The sequence below is a fragment of the Punica granatum genome, chromosome 4 (assembly GCF_007655135.1).
Source record: "Punica granatum isolate Tunisia-2019 chromosome 4, ASM765513v2, whole genome shotgun sequence".
NCBI classification, from domain to species: Eukaryota; Viridiplantae; Streptophyta; class Magnoliopsida; order Myrtales; family Lythraceae; genus Punica; species Punica granatum.
The window spans coordinates 17567268-17586394 of record NC_045130.1 but is presented as its reverse complement, the minus strand read 5'-3'; the positions used below and the strand labels follow the sequence as shown (position 1 = coordinate 17586394).

At 35.6% G+C, this 19127-nt stretch overlaps 1 protein-coding gene across 5 annotated transcripts; it reads left to right on the top strand.

The window, feature by feature from the left end:
- The first annotated feature begins 660 nt into the window (after positions 1–660).
- On the top strand, positions 661–4369 carry LOC116205543 (cold-regulated protein 27-like). 5 transcript variants are annotated; one of them, XR_004156525.1, is made up of 6 exons: positions 661–1066; positions 1836–2015; positions 2108–2366; positions 2534–2621; positions 2703–2847; positions 3582–3691. XR_004156525.1 is itself a non-coding variant. In XM_031538171.1 (5 exons), exons 1-4 carry the CDS (start codon positions 914–916, stop codon positions 2587–2589), a joined length of 648 nt encoding a protein of 215 aa, XP_031394031.1. In that variant the 5' UTR covers positions 661–913; the 3' UTR covers positions 2590–2621; positions 3582–3691. The 5 variants fall into 5 exon arrangements, 4 of the variants coding, with proteins under 4 accessions (XP_031394031.1, XP_031394029.1, XP_031394028.1 ...); XM_031538171.1 differs by lacking the exon at positions 2703–2847; XM_031538169.1 differs by lacking the exons at positions 2534–2621; positions 2703–2847 and adding an exon at positions 3810–4369 and having other exon boundaries at positions 662–1066; positions 1842–2015.
- Positions 4370–19127: the final 14758 nt, after the last annotated feature.

The following is a 19127-nucleotide window of genomic DNA, read 5'->3' as shown; positions in this document are numbered from 1 at the left end:
ACAAACAACTGAACTTGATCATAGCAAAATGTCCAATATGATCTCATGATTACATGAGAAGCATATGCTACGGAATGAGTACCCTCTAAGAGCTCCCTACTCTATTTTCTACTAGATATTTTGATATTTTGATGTATACTAGACATATTAATTACTAATAGCACATACGTATGATATTGTAAGTTCTTTTCACATATCTTTGATGTAGCTTTATCTTAAAAGATCTTTTGGGTATTGATTGACCTAGTAAATTTTCATTGGTCAGCAGATTTGCAGCATATCCTAAGTAACAATAATGATAGATTCTTCTTTACTGTACGTCTATCTATATCTCCATCGGTGCTAGAAAGGAAATATCAATTGTGACAGCTTGCCTGGTCTTAAAATAATAATAATTGTGTCTATGTCCCACGTGTCCCAGGCTGCATACATACACCGGGCGTATATAAAAACCAAGGGGGGGCGCGTGAGGCCCACTTGCCCAGCCGAATATCCTACCGATTGGACGGGCGCCTTCGCAAGAAAATATCTGGCTGACATTGGCCGGAGATATTATTAAGCCCCTGATGAGGTGGCACCTCCCGATGCCAATGACACGTGTAAAAGCGCAGCGCATGTGGCCCCCCCCCTCACCCTTTTCCATTTTTACAATTGCCAACGACACACACAAACCACCCTCACACCGCCTTCCTCCTTCTTCTCCTCCTCCTCTCTCTCTCTCTATCGGTCTGCAACGCGAGCGAGGGTTTCTCCGCTGAATTCTCTCTCCCATATTTAGCAAGTAATAACGAAGCTGCAGAGCATCACCACCATCACGTTTCCATTCATCTCTCTCTCTCTCTCTCTCTCTCTCTCTCTCTCTCTCGCTTCTGTGTTGCCTGTGAAGGGGAGCTTGAGCTCTGGTGAAGGGCCCATGGAAGCGGATCTCCGGCGGGGGATTCTCCCGGCGCCGGATCTCGAGGAGGCCTGCGGAGGCGGGCCGGCTCACGCCCTCTCGGAGGAGTCCGGTGTAACCGCCGATAGCTCGAGGTCCGCCCTGCTCGGCGACGCTGACTCCTCGTCCCTGGTAAGTAATCCCACGCATAACGCTCTGTTCTAAGGTTACACTGGTTTTCCTGAGCTCTGGTTTTCGTATGATGTGTGGCGATCTTGAGCTTCGCGAGTGGCTGATTTGTGTGTCTTAACTCATTTTGTTCCTTCTGATTTTTTTTTTTTTTTGTGAATTTATCTATTCTTAAACTGATAAGAGTTTTCTATTGCTGCGAGGATGCGATTCGTACTGAGGCCTGAGAAACAATTTGATCGTTATTTCTAAAATTAACTACTTTCCATTGACGTCTCCTAGCGCTCACTTTTTTTTCTTTTTTTTTCCTTTAATCATTTTATTGAATTGTGGTCTGGAAATCAAATATAGCTGCCGAGACGATCAAATTGTGGATGATTTTAATTTCGGTGTGTGAGTACACGCTTGAATTCCGGGTTGTAATCGGTTGATATTCTCTGATTGGCAGTGGCAGCCGAAGCCAATTTCGTTGTTTCTTCTTTAATTGTAAATGCAATTACAGAGGCTTGTTCCTCTGTTACCTGCATGAGATTGATGCTTTACTTATATGTGAATAGACCGCAAAGAGTGGAGAGATGCGTAGAACTGCAATAGTTTTAGCTGCTTCCTTGGACCATGAGGTGATTTTACTTCCGGTAGTAGTTGAGGTGTATTTGGCTTCATTTCACCTCTTCTAATATGTCTGATTTAAATCACTGTTGGGTAATTCCTTCTCCTTCTTCATCAGTAAATGAAATTTGTTGTTCAGAGTTTGATGATAATTCTTTGGCAGGTACAGTCAATAGAGTGGACAGATGAGAAGCACAATCTATATCTCAATTTGTTGGAAAGATCATTTGTTGACCAGCTGAACCATTCAAAGAGGATGCGGGGTGCGATCTTACGAGAGGTTGTTGGGGTTCCATACCCACCTTCGGAATTGCCAATGGAAAATTGTGCTTCTTTTGATGAGGTCAGGAATCCATGAGAAACTTCGGTGATCCTCATCTTGTCTTCAGCTTCACACTGTTTCCTTACTTTTTCCCCACATTGTATCTGTTCAAGGTTTTGCAAGATGGTCTCTGGCAGAAGATTAACTTTCGAAGGATGAAAAATTCATCTGATTCCCATGTAGTTAAAAGTCCACGGACACGCCACGTCGTCACTACTGGGAATGTTTACCCTCTTGAGCCTCATACACAACAATACAATGAGGAAGTTCACATGACAGGAAATAGAAATTTCTCTAGTGGATTACCGAGCAGTTCAACACAGCACTATGCACATCATGTACGCCATCACAATCCAGTTGGTGGCACTGCTGGTAATTCTTTTTGTGAATCTTGTTATTGAAATGTTTATTCGTAGTTATTCAAATTTTCTTGGTTTTTATATCCCTTTGTATGTTTGGTGGTTTGATCATCATTGTACATTTTGTTGGAATGTATATAATGTCCATCCTTCACATACACTTTCACATGTTTATTGAAGCATGCAGACTTGGGCTTGAGCTTATTCTTCTGATGTTGAATGATGTTTGCCCCTGAAGAGAGGGAGATAATGAAGCCTTGATATTTCAGTATGTGAAATGACTGCTTTGTTTGCCATCTTTGACGTTTCTAGGAAGTTTAATTTAAATTAGTTTCTTTGGTTGGTTCAGGCATTTTGAAGACCATTTGATTGTGAATGATTTGCTACATGAGATCTTTGTTTGAAAGAGGTTATGGTATGGCCGTCCAAGCTTGCGGTTTTTGCTATAGGTGATGATGTGAGACCAAACAATTCACTCTCCCTAAACCTACAGCGTATGGCCCCCCCTTTCACAGTTAGAGATGGCTTAGAATATGCTGTGGAACTGGGTTACTTGGAGGCCATAAAAAATTGAATGGGTGTTTTAAATTTCTTTTCTCAACATATTATTTAGGGTTGTATCAGTTTTAGTTAGTTTTATCTGTTGAGGACACCGCTGTGGTCTTGCTTTCTCATATTCATGCAGTGAATATCTTTTCCTTATGCAACTCTTATTATTTGCTTTATATTCCTTTTCTGGAATTTTTAAAAATGAGCAATCCACCAGAAATGGAAATGCTGAAAGGATTTGGTAAAGAAATGTGAGGGGGAATTTAGAGAGAGAGAGAGAGAGATAAAAGTAATGAAGTAATTGCTGCTTCACTTCCAGTATCTAAAGATGTTACTATGAGAAGCTAGAACAATATATTATGTTGTCAACGTTATACTTATGACCCACCGGTTCTTGCAATAAAATCAAGGATCAGAGAAAAGAAGAGTAGGGTCGCCATTTATTATGGTTTGTGTCAGTAACCTTGGTAGATTTTTGAAGTATGCTGCCCCACCGTACAGTCTATGACTTTCTTAACCAGAGAACTGGAAGAAATCATCCCTTTGATATGGCACAAAGTACTTTGCTGGGATTTTGTAGAGCGTCTTTTCTTGTGAATGAATTACAATGTATTCTCGAGAATCATGTTTTTCAACCTCTGAGCCATTCTACCTTCTTTTCCTTTGGCAATTTATGCAGAAGTTTCAGATCAGAACTTTGTCAATGAAGACGGAAAAAGGAATTCTGCTTATTCTCCTGTTCCCAAAAGGGCCAGGAGAAGCTCAGCTGATGGGTCATCAAATGATCAAGTAATTTATACATCATTCTTCTCTAATTTTTCGTTTTGCCACCAAGTAGTGCAAACTGAAAACATATTTGCAAAGCTTGCTAAGAGACTGCCTTGTCTCCATTACTCTGGATATTTAGGTCGTTCCACGTGGAGGATTTCGTAGTGCAAATGCTTCAGTCTTCAGACATGGTTCCTCTAAGGAACAACAGGGAAATTCGGAAGACCCTGACTGATTCACACTCAAGGAATAGAATAGACATTATTTTCCAAGAGGAAGCTGGGACACAAGCTGGCAGGTAGCACTCTTTGGAATGGCAAATGGCATGGGTATGATTACTGATTCTTTTTCGGAAATATTCTTCACGGGAAAAGTTGCCATGCTATGGATATATTCAACGACCCATGAGTCCATGGTGCTACCAAAGGAACTTTAGCGCATCTTTTCTGCTGAGAAGGAAAATTTTGTTTGGTCAGTGTGCTTTATTTTCAGTGCATTTTTGGAGTAGGATAATAGATCGAAAACAAGCAAGGGAGATGTGATCGATGTGCTTGTTTTATGCTTTCTTTGTATTCATTTCTAGTATGTACATATATGTGTGTACGATTGGGCAAACTACATATCTAATATCTTGTATGTCTGAAGCTTCGGATTTGGCATTTCATCCCAAAATATGAAAAAGATATTCTTTTGACTAAAGGCAAAGCAATATTAGCATCTCCCTGGACACTAATGTCCCAATTGTTGTGTGAGTCCTTAATGTTTGTGCAGAAGCTCGTTCTCGATGTACAACGTTTAGGTTATTTGAAAGGTGATTATTGCTGATTAATCTGCGAGTGAATCTCCGAGCTTTTACCTATAGCACAAAATCATGGTCAAATACTTGATAGTTGTTGCCATCTCCACGTCTTTCATGTCCTAGTAGAGCAAGAACAATCGGATGGTTTGCTCTGTGTGTGTTCCTATTTTAGCTTTTTTTCCTTTCCAGGTACATATATCCATGTATGCATGTAATGCTAGGATCACCAATTTATATATAAAAAAATAATGATAATAATAACGATAAATAAAACTTTGGGGCCAGCATCAAGCGGGGTCATTGTTTATCATGCCCAAATCTATATCTATACATTTTAAAAAGTTCAAAAATAAAAAAATAAAAAACCGAGAAAATTCAATTTAAAAACGGAGCGCATTCTACGCGCGTTGCACGGGATTGAACGTTCAATCCATTTGATCATCCATAAGTTTAAAGTTTTTTCCGAGCTTCAGCAAATATCGGATTTAAATATTGAGATAACCAAGAAAGTGTTGGTTAAGCGATTAGCATATTCAATCCAAGACAAATTTGAGTCCCGGGAAAGCGTTTATTGGGAGGACAAATAAATTTAATATTCGATACCATAAAAACAATGTCTCCCATTTATCCACCCAAAAAAATTTTATATCCGCTGAAACAAAATCCAGATACTTTCCATGAAGGGAAAAGAAATGGAAAATTTCACAATCGACCCCCCTTAGTTTTATAAAAGATTAGTGTTCGCTCCTTTGAGGGCAGATCAGACGGGGGTAAATTGGATAAAGGATGCAACTGTATGAAGATATATAATTAGTAGGGAATATTCCACAGTGTTTGTATATATATATATATATATATATACTCTAATAAAACCAATGATCCTAGTTATTTGAATTTGTCGTCGGTGATTCGGGTAAGAGACCGCGTCTAATTGCTTTTCCAAGAATAGATGGAAGGAATGCTGAGCTAGCTAGTGAGCCCGTTGGTGTATTCCCTCCATAAATAGGAACCAAAGGGCTGGATAAAGTGATCAACAAGTCAACATTTCGAGGGGAAGCTTTGGCTGGCTGAGTTTAGGTGGATAGACACAGACGACCTGCACGAGCCTTTGTCCTTCTTTGCTAAGATCTTTGCTTTATGTGTAAGGAGTTCACCAAAGATCCTAAAATGTTGCTCTTTTATGTTTGTACTTGCAGATGAATCCGATGAATGACTCCTTCATATCTGGGTCTAGTACATAGTAATAAGTGCACTCTACACCACAGGCGGATTCCAACAACCGTATTTCGACATGGATATGCACGCGGGCTTTCATTTACTTCCTCACTCCTTTTATCTAGTCAAGTATTATCGTTCCAGGACCAGCAGGTGCGGTTTTATATGTCAAGCTCCGCTGCCAGGCTCATACAATTGAGTGGCAAGTTTGTTCTAGGACCAAGATCAGCACAAGAAGATTCGCAAGGAGGCAGTCAAGTTCATTCTAGGACGAAGACACTCTCTGGGAGGCGCCTTTCTCTATGGCAACCCTCGTTTCCAAGCTAAATTGATCGGTATAGTTATGGCGTGTTTGGTAGCTTGGACTGGAATTCATAAAAAAATAAAAATTAATAAGGAATGGGATTAGTAGAGAATAGAATGATGCAAGGAATGAGATTTAATTAGTTTGACAGCATTGAATGGAATTGAATAGTAAATGTTATTACATGGTTTGGCGTGCATGATTAGCATATGGAATTGATTAGGGATATGATCAAAAGTACCTAAACGCCCTTAGATACAAACTAACTATATTTTATTATCCTGTTCAAATACTATTTGAAAATTATATTATGTTAATTAGTTTTTAAATATAAATAAAATATTAATTGACGGAGAAAGTAAATAATAAATTAAAATAAAAAAATGGCATATAATAATATAATAATAATAATAATAATAATAATGGTAGTTTAAAATAGTCGGTCTTATTTACCTTTTCTTTATATCGAATAAGTATCAATTATCCCAACAGTCTAGTGAACATTTACGCATTACTATAAAATGTGTCTCCACCATATCCCATAAAGCAACAAGCATATACTATGGCTCCCAACGCTCCATGACGCTCCTTTCACCCTTCAACAAGCACAAACCCTTATCAATCATATTGAAGAAAATTCTTGACCCATTGTAAACGCTTTTGAGGTTTAGCCCCAAACAACATGAACACATCATTGCACCGGTCACTTCTCACAATAAGGTTTAGAGTCCATTTCCTGCACTAGTTTCCTCACGCCAAGATCCCAAGCATGCTGAAGCCCTAATAGGATTGCCTATAGCTCGGCTGAGACTGAGGAAGCCCAGCCAAGGTTGTGAACAAAGCCCGATATCCACTTACCATTAGCATCACGAATGACGCCCCGGCAGCAAGACACCCCCGGATTCCCTCGAGACGCTCTGTACGTGTTGAGCTTCACTCACCCATGATCAGGAGGAAGCCACTTAATCCATTTCCTCATCCTCTCCGGTCTGGACACCTTCTGCATATCCTCTCCGGCATCCCGACTCATTAGCCGGTCTATGGAAGTTCTCCTCAAATATTGCACCAAGTCCATAGCAGCCAGCAACCGACTGCAAACACACTCACCCAACATCCCGACACCGGCCACCAGCTCGACTTAGAAAGATTAAAGACCAACCAGTCTCGAAAGGGAAGGGGGAAGAAGGAGTGGAGGTGCACCTGGGGGACGATGTTCTTCCCGAATGTCAAGACAGTCGTGTAGCACAATGGGTGACTGTCTCATCCTCACAGCCACATCTCGGGCACAGTCACGAGGGGGACAAGTGGCAGGCTGCTCTTCGCACATTCGTCAAGCCCCTATCGTGAGCCGCCAGCCACAAAAAGTTCCTTCGTAGCGGTCCCTTCCAATGCCAAATGAGTTTCCATAGGAGGTTCGGTTCCTCCCAGCCTTCCTCCGCCAGAAAGCGATAAGCCGAGGAGACCGATCAGGTGACTTCATTTAATTTGGTTGAAGATTTGCTCAACAAGAAATTCAACATTTGATACTCCCGAAGCACCGCCAAATAAAGTCGACGTCAATATTAGTACAAACTTAATATGGTGGGGATTAGAGTGCATGCATGGAATACGTCGACGATGGAATATCGGTTGAGTTCATTTATTGTTATTACCTTACTGGACTTATAGGCAATTGCGATGCCTTCTTCTGTTGATGGATAACTTGGAATTGCTTGACTATCTTTGTTGGAATGGCTCTGTTCATTAGGATTTACATGTTGAAGTTGGACATTTGGACCTTTTATCTTTGATGAAGCTACATTTAATTTCGTTTTTCTTTTTTCGTTGTTAGCTTCTCTCTATCGAAAATTTGTTCTCTAGTTAACTTTTCTTTATACTAGCATTGTGCCCGTGCATGCACAGGTGGTCTTATCATCCATAAACTTACATTTCCCATACTTCTATATTCGCATGTTAGTATATTAATTTAGATTACATTGTCTGATACAATTAATTGTGCAAAATTTAATATCAAAAGCTTATTCCTAAGAGGTGCTAATGGCCATTGAGTTGCCTTAATGGACAACAAAAGTTGAGTGTAAGACACAACCTAATGTATTAAGTTATTACAAAATATTATGAAATAATGACAATAATCAAAGTAATGATAAAAATAATGTTAAAGTAAAAAAAAGAAAAATTCTCTCAAGATTGGAAATAATACACCTTAGGAAGTTCTCATTACTGTCTCAATGAATTAATCAAGATGAAATGGAATAATTTTTACAAAATAAAAGTCCACTCATTTTCCTTGTTCACGAATCAAATAATTTATTTTTTCATTTATGCCTGCTGAAAAAATATGAGTATATTGGCAAAATTTCTTTCTTTTTTCTTTTTTTATCCCTTACAAACTAAATATGATATATAACATACTAAATTGAATTGTTAAATATAAAGCAAAAGCAAAAAAGTTTTGTATAACACTATCTTTTCACTTCACATGTGTGTTTTATATTCTCTATTTTTTTTTATCTCACTAGTTTACCAATGGAGTTTTTTTTTGTTATAATATTCAAAAAAATTTTAGAAAATACTTGTCAATATTGTCTTGTAAATTACCTAGAAAATCATTAATTTTCAGTCCCATCTCAGATCTATTAGGCACTATTATTCCTTTTTTATTTTTGAAGAAAAAAGTAAAGAGGAGGATTGAGCATATAAAGAAAAGGTAATAAGACCGACTATTTTATTATTTTTTATGAAATAAATAATATATGTATACTTAAATATTAAATCACTTAATAAAACGATATACGAATACGGACGGAATTTCTTCTTTTATTAGTTAAATATTAAATGAAAATATATAATGTATTAAAATAAATATTCAAATCAAATGAAAATTTAAAGTAATGAAATAAATATTAAAATTAAATTAAAAAAAAATTCAAGAGTACAAAAGGGTCACCTCTACTCTCTCTCTATATGCTCAAAATTTCAAGAGCCTCTTGGGCCACCTCCTTGCAGCCCAAAGTTTGTAAGAGGCCCAAACAGAGATCTTGAGCCGCAAGTCGGCGAAAACTCATCCTGTTTGCTTGAGCTACTGAGTGGGCTTCGAAGAATTGCATTTCTCTGCTCCTGCTGGAATCCCATTCTACGTTCCGAAAAGAGGAATGAATAAAAATATGGACCTTATCAAGAATGGCTCTTATCTTCTTCTTCTTCTTTTTTTCTCTTTAACCCAGTCCCTCGAGAACACGATTCCGGATTTACGAGAACCGTGTAGAAGCTTCCAAGGTATCAATCCCAACTCGGACGGTATAGTACTCAAGACGAGAACCTTGCGATCGGAATCAGTGACACTACTCCGATAGTAACAATTATCGGCCGCATCTTTGTGTCTATCTGCATGTTCTTTCTAGTATGTCAATAGAACCAAGTGCTGAATAAATCTTTTACGTCAATTTTACGCAATATATTGGGCCACGGGTTTCCGTGGGCCCTCTGATTCCACCACAAAATTGATGATATATATATTCCATTTAAGTTGGTTTGATTTTGTGGGTGCGGTGGTATGATGTTATCCCTGTCAATTCATCCCCCATAATGCTTTGCGCTGATGATCTGACCGAGTACAAATCCATTGTTGAAGTTGATTTGAACATTAACCCCCACAAAAAGAGTAACATCAGCAAAATTTAATTCTGACGTATATACCCACATATTTTTCAAAGAATGAACCCATACACACGATTTTCCTTAGTTTCGTAAAAGGACCGTAACACTCACTCCTCTTAACAGAAATGAAGGGGCTGATCAGACAAAGGGCAGATCGGATGGGAAGCTCCAAACATGTGACTGAAGAGATCAAAAAGTGACCAAAGTCAGCACGGACGAGGAAGCTTTGCCCGGCTGAGATTAGATGGATACACATCGACGTAGGCAGGCGAGGCTTGTCCTTCTTGCTAAAGATCTTTGCTTTATGTGGGTTTTTTATTCTCCCGCCCCTCCTTTGTGTGTAAAAAGTTCGTCGTCAAAGATTCGGGAATATTGTAACCGAAAAAAAAATCGAGAATATACTACAAAGATTAATCTTGATGAATCATAGGTTGTATCTTTACACGTATAAAATTCACATGAATGCACAGTTATTTGTAGATCGAGTTACGTCATTGCATATTCGTGCCTTTTCATATCAAACTTATTCTATATCTGGTCTAGCATGAGTAAACGATCAATTTCGTCAATAACTTATGCAAGTTGTATCACTCGGGTCCCTCAGAAAATTGTTATATCAATTCGATTCCCGATCACATCAATTTGGTCTTTGGTCACATTAATTTCATCCCTAATCACATCAATTTATTCCATGGGCATATCAATTTCATCCTTAACCACATCAATTTCGTCATTGATCATATCAATTTTGTCCTTGGTCACATCAATTTAGTCCCTCCGCTTGGCCACATCAATTCAGTCTTTCCTTGATCACATCATTTTGGTCCTTGTTTTTATCAATTATTTACATAAAAAAGATCTCTCTGGTCTTCTCCATCCTTTTTACTAGATCTCTGATTCTCGTGTTCTTCATGGTTATAGAAAGCTTTTACATGGCACTCCTACTTATGATCAAATTTCGAGCAAAAAAGCAAAGAAACAAGTTAGAAAAATACTGTTGAAATTCGATTTTCACTCACAACGCAGGAATTTTGGAGAGCGATATCTCTCAAAACCATGCAACGAAATTACGAGTCACTAGCCTCCTTACGAATGATGAATCTATCTATATAAATTTTTGGACTAATATTGACTCTATAAGAATTTGTCATTAATAACCCATAAAGTTTTCTCTCTCTAAAACACGGAAACAAAATCTTATAGAGTCAACATTCGTCCAAAAAGTTTATATACACAGATTTCTTATATCGTAAAGAAGCTACAACACTTGAAGGCTCGCAATTTCGTTACACGGTTTGAGAGATATTGCTCTCCAAAGTTTCTGCCTTGCGGGTGAAAATTAAATTTCAACATCATTTTTCTAACTTGTTTCTTTGCTTTTGGCTCAAACTTGATCCTAAGTAGTAGTACTATGTATAAGCTTTCTATAACCACCAAGAACACGAGAATTGGAGGTCCGAACAATGAGAACGAATGCTCCAAAGTCGGCTCGGAGACATGAGTACTAAAAAGGATGGAGAAGACCAGATGGACCTTTTTAATATAAAGAATTGATGTTGATAATAACCAAAATGATGTGACCAAGAAAGGATTGAATTGATGTAACCAAGCGGATGGACTAAATTGATGTGATTAAAAATGAAATTGATGTGCCCAAGGACTAAACTAATGACGAAATTGATGTGCCTAAGAACAAAATTGATCCTAAGTAGTAGTACTATGTATAAGCTTTCTATAGCCATCAAGAACACGACAATCGAAGGTCCCAGCAACGAGTGCGAATGCTCCAAAGTTGGCTCGAAAACAAAAATAGTAAAAATATGGAGAAGATCATAATGATCTTTTTGATGTAAAGAATTAATCTTGACAAGGACCAAAATGATGTCACCAAGGAAGGATTGAATTAATGTGACCAAGCGGAGGGATTAAATTAATGTGATCAAGGATGAAATTAATGTGCTTGATGACTAAATTGATGTGCCCAATGACGAAATTGATGTGCTCAAGGACGAAATTGATATGCTCAAGGACTAAATTGTTGTAACTAGGGATGAAATTGATGTGATCATGGACCAAATTAATGTAATCGGTGACCAAATTGATATAATATTTTTTTTAGGGACCCTATTAATGCAACTAGCATAATCTAGCATAGTAGTAATCAAATGCACAGTAATTTGATATAATCGCCTCTTTACCATGGTGTTACTCTAGCAATATAATTATATCTCCATGGGGAATATGTACGAGTTTTTACTTCCTCGACTGCTGTCGATTGTGACTTGTAGTATGTTGTTGTTGATGGATCGACACGCCTCCTGTGGAGTCATACAGGGATGGGCCGAGGCGGGTCTAAAAGGTACAATAATTGAGAAAGGAGTAACTTTGCTCTTGCATGCTAGCTCGTTCATATATATAATTAACCATCAATGTAAAATCTGAGTTGACATTTATCAACTTGATGCTAGGTTAGATATATATATGTACACCTTTTGCAATACTCATTGGTCTTTCGTGTGAAACAAAAAATTATATATATGTCTAAGACTATATCTGTATGTAGATAAATGTAAGGCACAGAAGATATTAAAATAAGATGAAAGAATGTGCTAACAGTATATATACAAAAGCACTTATCTATCCGAAATAGTCATATTCAGCATGGTCTCCTTTTTCCTTTGCAAAGTTTGTCATTCTGGGATGGCCAATAACTTGATAACATGTACATGGGTTCATAATAATCTATCTAATATATGTATGTACACCTTTTCGGTTGAAATATATACTCACCTTTTTTTTAATAGTTGGAGTTTTTAATTGTCAAAAAAAATTAGTTGGAGTTTTTTTAGATAAAAAACTTAATCTAATCCCTCTTGAATCAGTTCAGACAAGCCATATTCACACCAAATCTAGTGCATGCATTTATAATATTTTCTTTTCACGGTGTGACCACTTAATAAGATTTGAATTCAATACCTTTAAGAGAGGAGTAAAGTGTTTTACCATCCAAGGCAAATTTATAATTTTTAGGTGACGTATTTGAATGGGTAACTTTGTTTTTTCCCTTAACCATAAATAAAATACTTTTTTTCCTTTTTGGGTAGAGAAAACGGGTTTACTTTTATTTTTTATTTTTATCTTTTTGCTGTGCATTCGTTTATGTTTCTCGAAACCCAACAAGGGAAGAGTCGTGCAAAACCCATTAACCTCAACCAAAAGTTGGCAATTAGGTTCAACATCAGTCGGATCCCTTTTTGCCCTTTTCTCACGGGTTTTGCATCTTCTTATTGAAAATTCGTCTATATCAATAATTGATTTTAATTTCCAAATAGCAGCAAGCACATGCTTTCATCGATCATATCTAAGGAGGTTTTCGGGGAAATAAATTTTTGTATCTTCTATATGCAAGAAATCAAATATACGACAAGGTTAGGGGGTTCGACCACTCTAGGATTATATTCATTATGTATGTCCAAGATTTTGTGTATACGAGTATCAAGTAATTTTCATCAATCCAAGGAGAAAAGGTGAATCTTAATATATATATATACATATACACACATTAGTTGTCGCGGGTCATTGTTTGGCAAATAAAAATGACATGTTTGGTCCAATTTTTAAAAATATATTACGATATCCAAGACCTAATGTGATAAGCTTATGCATTTCAAGTAATTGAATGAATTTTAAGTAAGAGCATGATATATAGTGATAGAGATATGATATAATTAGCATATATATATATATATATATATTTCTAAATAGTTTATTTCTAAAGCTATGGTACATATTAAAACTTGTAAAACATTTGAGTACACCAAAATTGTATAGAAATATAAGTATGCAAGAAAAGAAGAAGAAAAAGTTATTTTGATTTCTCTTGTATTTATTCGTCCCTTCTCTTTTGATCTCCCTCGGTTTTCCGTTCCTTCATCAGTGTATTTTAAAATGCTCGTTCTAGTTTATTGCTTAAAAAGAATACACTTGAATATATTTATTAAATTTGATATTTTGATACTTTATTTTAGACTCCCATCATTTAGAGCATGTGATTTATCATGTGTCTAATATGTTCTTGATTTAAAAAAATTAGATGTTCGTATGGATTTGAGAAGCAATTATCATATATCTATTTTGATTTATATTAAAATATGAAAGAGATTTACTCAATCTATGTCATAAATTAATTATAATTGATTCTTGTTATGTGAAAGGCATATTCTTATTTTTATGCGTACCGTATTATGAAAAATGCACATTCACTCTATTAAGATTTGACAAAATAAGGATTATGGACCAATTTATATATATATAAATATACATATATACATACTACTTTGAGGTTGTTTTATGAATTTTTTCTTGGAAGGATCTAAAATCGCAAAGGAACAATTAGAAAGTGTAACAAATATAAGTTTGTTTAAGTGATTTTCAACGCTTGTTTCTTATAAGAGAAATTCGTGTTTTGTTCATGGAGAAATTTCACGATTGTGAGAGTTCTACTACTTGGTGGGCCAACCCAACTTGTTGGATTAGTCGGAGTTCATTTGACTTTTGGATATCATGCTCCAAAATCCAAAAAGAAATAGAAAATGTAAATAGACAAATAATACTATTTTAATAGATAAAAGTAAAAAATTTGAGGCAAATTCGAGTTTTGTTTGCGGAGAAAATTAACAATTGGGAGAGTTTTGCTATTTAGTAGGCCTAGCACGAGTTGGATTACTTGGAATTCATTAGACTTTCGAATATAATACTTTAAAACCTAGAAAGAAATAGAATATGCAAATAGACAAATAATACTATCTCAATAGATAAAACTAAAAAAACAAAAAGTTAAGGCGAATTCGAATATTGCGTGCGAAGAAAATCAACAATTGGGAGAGTTTTTCCACTTAGTAGGCCTAGCACAACTGGATTACTTAAAATACATTGGATTTTCATTCAAACCCGAAAAAATATAGAACATGTAAATAAAAATAATATTTTAATATGGAAAATACCAAAAGAAAAAAAAGAAAAAGTATAAAAAATAGGGCAAATTACACAAAAAAACCTAGGTTTTGTAGAACGTCTAAGTTTTGTCCTAAATTTTGTTTTGTAACAAAAAAAATCACATGTTTTGAGAATTATCTCAGATTTGATCTCCCGTTACCATTCTGTTAAGTTTGCTGTCTATTTGCCTACGTGGACTTCACGGGACCCACAAAGTTTACACATTATCTGATAAACCATATGATTTTTTTTCATTACATACCAAATTTATGATGAAATTGAGACTTTTTTAAAAATTTGAATTTTTTATTTAATGTATCTTATTTGTTTATTAATTTATGTCTGAAGTTAACAGTCCACGTATGCAAAATTGACGGAATTTATAATGGATGTCATTTTTGAGACAATTTAAAAAACTTATGATTGGTTTTGTTACAAAACAAAATTTAGGACAAAACTGAGACGTTTTACAAAATTTAGGTTTTTTTTGTGTAATTTGCCCTAAAAAATAGGTCCACTCGCCTATGAGGGAGATGGACCTGTTTTAATTGTTTTACTAGGTCAAAAACCTGAGCTTCGCTGCAGGGATATTTATTCTTTTGTATTACTTTTTATTGTTTATTAAACATAATTTCATTCGATTTAGGATCATATATTATCAAATATGGAACCCCAAAATTAAAATACACCAAATTTAGGAGATATTTTAAATTTATTAGTGTTTGAAAATGGAGCATACACGCAGCGAAAACTTTAAAATCGGTAAAAAATAAAATTTTTATCTCATGCTCGATTCAAAACCCAAGATCACATCTTGACATGGAATATTAACTTCTAACGAATAAATAATGAGATATAATGAATCTACAAGTAAAGTTACTACCTTGATACTTACTCTTGTCGAATTTGGTTTGTTTCGATCGATCAATGGAATCGTCTAATTGTCTAGTCTCTAGCTCATCCACACGAACATGTCACCACTAAGGATAGCTTCCTCTCGATCTGTCCACTCCGATCTAGGTCACCAAACTCGAACGGAATCACTACGGAAGGAGAAGACCACGTCAAGAATGTCTTAAACAACATCGGTTCATCAAACCAAGGCTGAGATGGCCTCTGATCGATGAAGGCAGAGGTGCGGCTGAGCTGGGGTACTTGGTCGAGCCTCCTTCTCTCTCTCTCTCTCTCTCTCTCTCTCAATTTCCAGTCTTGAGAACAAACGGCACACCCTCGAGTTAATCGCAAGACACCATATCTTTATATAGATTTTTAGATTTACCGTAAGGATCTAATTGCAATTATTAATTAATCTATATTAATTAATAAATAATAAATAAGTTCTTGCACTTTAAGTCATCCAATGACTTGCCCTCCAAGTAAGAGAGAAAGATCATTTTTGTCATTGACACAAGTTTCCACTTATAGACAATCCATTTTTAGAAACTTTCCAAATAAGAAAACTCTCGTATTTCCTCAATTGGAATTACCTTGACATTCGATTCGGCTTGGGATGTGCTAGTATCCCTGCAATCACATTGCAAGCCCCATCTGATAATTAATTACTAATTAACTTCCTTAATTATAATTAATTCTTTTCTCGGCTTAAACACATTCAATGTGTGTGACTAACTTGGTTCATCACTAAATGGTAATAGGATTATACTATCAACTCGCTTGACATTATTGGAAACTCTTTCCGTAACCAAAAGCATAATTCTCAAAATGCTCTCGCCTCCCAAAGTTCATGTGACGCATCATGACAATCCAAATGACAATGAATGTATAATTAAAACATTCTAATGAACTCGTGACTGTATACCTCATGCACTGAGTCCCTTCACTATAAGATCTCGATCTAGCCAAGGTCACGGTAAATGTCAAACCCTAGCCAATCATATGGATCCTTGGGTTTCATTCTTGAATATGTAATATTTAAACAAAAACTCTTTTCTATTCAAGTCTATCTACCATGGCCGATGATTTCTCGATTTAGAGTAAAACTCATATCCATAAGACATTTTTCCTATTTACTGAGGTTAGTGAATCCCGTCTTGATCGGACACCGACCATCAAGAATAACTAACTAGGACCACCATATGTCGAATACTCATGGTAAGTACAAATACATTAGCTGTAGCAAATTCTAATTATCCATACATGAGATAACATTTCATCTTAGGTCTAAGGACTATATACACTAATAAGGTCTAGATAATATTCACTGACATTAGTAAATTACCATGTGAATATTATCTAAGTGTCATGTTCGACCACTTATCACATAAGCATCCACATGTATGTCCTGACAACGATTGTCATACAGTATGAGACTCACTACTCCATCTTCATTAATATCTATATACTAATTATGGATACAGACAGAGATGATGATCTATCCGGAGATATAATGTCCAGTTAAGTCTCATACGATCGTGAACAGTTTAAAGACATTCTTACAGAATTACCCGGTCACTCATATTCTTAAGAATGAAGCATTTAAAATATCTTAAGGACTTTATTCTAGTAAATATAGACAATATATGAATAATATAATAAATTTCATTGCCACAAAAGGAATTATTCGAATACATAAACTGATTTTATGGCATATCACTAACAATTAGATGATATCATTAAGTGAATAATATCACAATTTTGAATATTTTTAGAATTGGAAAATCAATTTAGGTTAGGCAATCTTTATTATTGGTTATGAATTATAGTAAAGGCTATCAAGAGGAAAAGGTAAGGAAAAAAAGGGGCCATTTTAATAGAAAAAGAAGAAGAGGAAAAAAAATAAAAGCCCGCCAAAAAGGGGAAGGAAAGAAGGAAAAAAAAGGGGAGAAAATGGCATAAAAAAAGGTGTAACTAAAGGAATTCAAACCATGCATCCAGGGAAAGAAAAGAGCGCTTCTTACCACCCCAACTGATGTTGCTTCTTGTTTTAATTGCCAAGCTCAGCTATTTATATATTTATAGGTATGTGAAAAATAGGAGAAAAAATATTGCACTGCCAAGAAGATTCGACGTGGAGAATTGGAAAAAGGAGTTGCGCTTGACCAATGCATCCAATCCCACTTTCTTGTCTTTACAATGCAATTTAAATTTATTTGACAAAATTTAAGAGAGAAGAGCCTAAAGAAAGAAAAGTGCCTGGAGTATGGAAGAAGCCCATACTCGGTCTAGAGGCCTGATAGACTCGTTTTTATTGTTTACTATAAGATAAATATAAATATATATCCTTAAATTACGTCGGATATATGTGTGCGTATTATAAGTAATTTTCTCATCCAAATGTCTAAAATCAATAATTATCGGGTTAATAATTTAAAAAGTACAAACTTTTTACAGTTCTAACACGAAGTTTGTATATTTTTAGATTTAAAAAAAAAGTTGGTGCTAAAATTGTTAAAATATAAAAATTTTGTGCGCGTATTTTATTTTTTTTATTTTTGGTTATTAGCACATATAATTATACATCACCAAAGCCAAAGGTGGCAATTGAAGTGTTGCGGCGCCCCATATCTGTTATTAATGATATGATATATCCACGCGGGGATCCGTTAGATTCGCAGTCAAACGAAAAGGATGGGATCGAGTGCCGTCCACGAGTTGCCTTCTCTTCATAAATTCTTCCAAATCTAATTCAGATTTATGATGCATATCTACAACAGTTGATGTCGGCACATCTATATCTATAGATTTTTATCTTTATTTACAAGCACATGAACAGAAAATGACGAAGTGGTACGGTTTCTGCTCCATGCATGAATTTTGTCTGACTGGACAAATTGATCAAGTGAGTAAGATTCACTTTGTAATATTATGAGCCGTATAGACACGCATAATAAGCATGTAGATGGTATAATGAAGAGAAGGAACCGGAAGAGGATTAGAAGAAAAGTGCAAAATGACTTGTTTTATTTAAGCATCGGAATACGTCAGAGCATATTAATCCAGCGCATACTCAAAATTACTACCATTACTAATCAAGCACATACTCAACTGAACTGAAAATGAAAAGAAAAGAAAAGAAAAGGTAAGCAACGAATTAAAAGTGAAAAGAACATATTATAATAGCAAAATATTTTTTTTTCGGGTGACAAAAAATAGAAAAATTTCATGATACAATCACTATTTTTTTTGTACAAACACCTAACAATCAAAAAACTAATTGCACCATACAACCGATTGCACTATAAACTTTTTATATAATATGCTCACTCTTTAGTAAAACATAGCTTTTGCCATAGATATTTCACATAAATTATGAAATGGCAAAAAGATTTAAGGACGAGCACATGAAGAGAACAATACGAACGAATAGATAAAAGCAGATAAAAAAACAAAAAAATGTACCCAAAAATATTGAAAAAGAGGGGTCTAATTGATCGAGACTATTGTGAATCACAACCACGGAAAATGTTGAAAAATCAGCAAGAAAGAGGCATGAAACAAATTAAAAGGAAGGTAAAAGTTGTATG

Excerpts from the sequence above, each read along its gene's own strand:
- LOC116205543 (XM_031538168.1), top strand. The coding sequence starts at position 914 with ATGGAAGCGGATCTCCGGCGGGGGATTCTCCCGGCGCCGGATCTCGAG. Across the intron at positions 1,067-1,835 it reads ACGCTGACTCCTCGTCCCTG|GTACAGTCAATAGAGTGGAC; the intron begins GTAAGTAATCCC and ends ATTCTTTGGCAG. Across the intron at positions 2,016-2,107 it reads ATTGTGCTTCTTTTGATGAG|GTTTTGCAAGATGGTCTCTG; the intron begins GTCAGGAATCCA and ends TATCTGTTCAAG.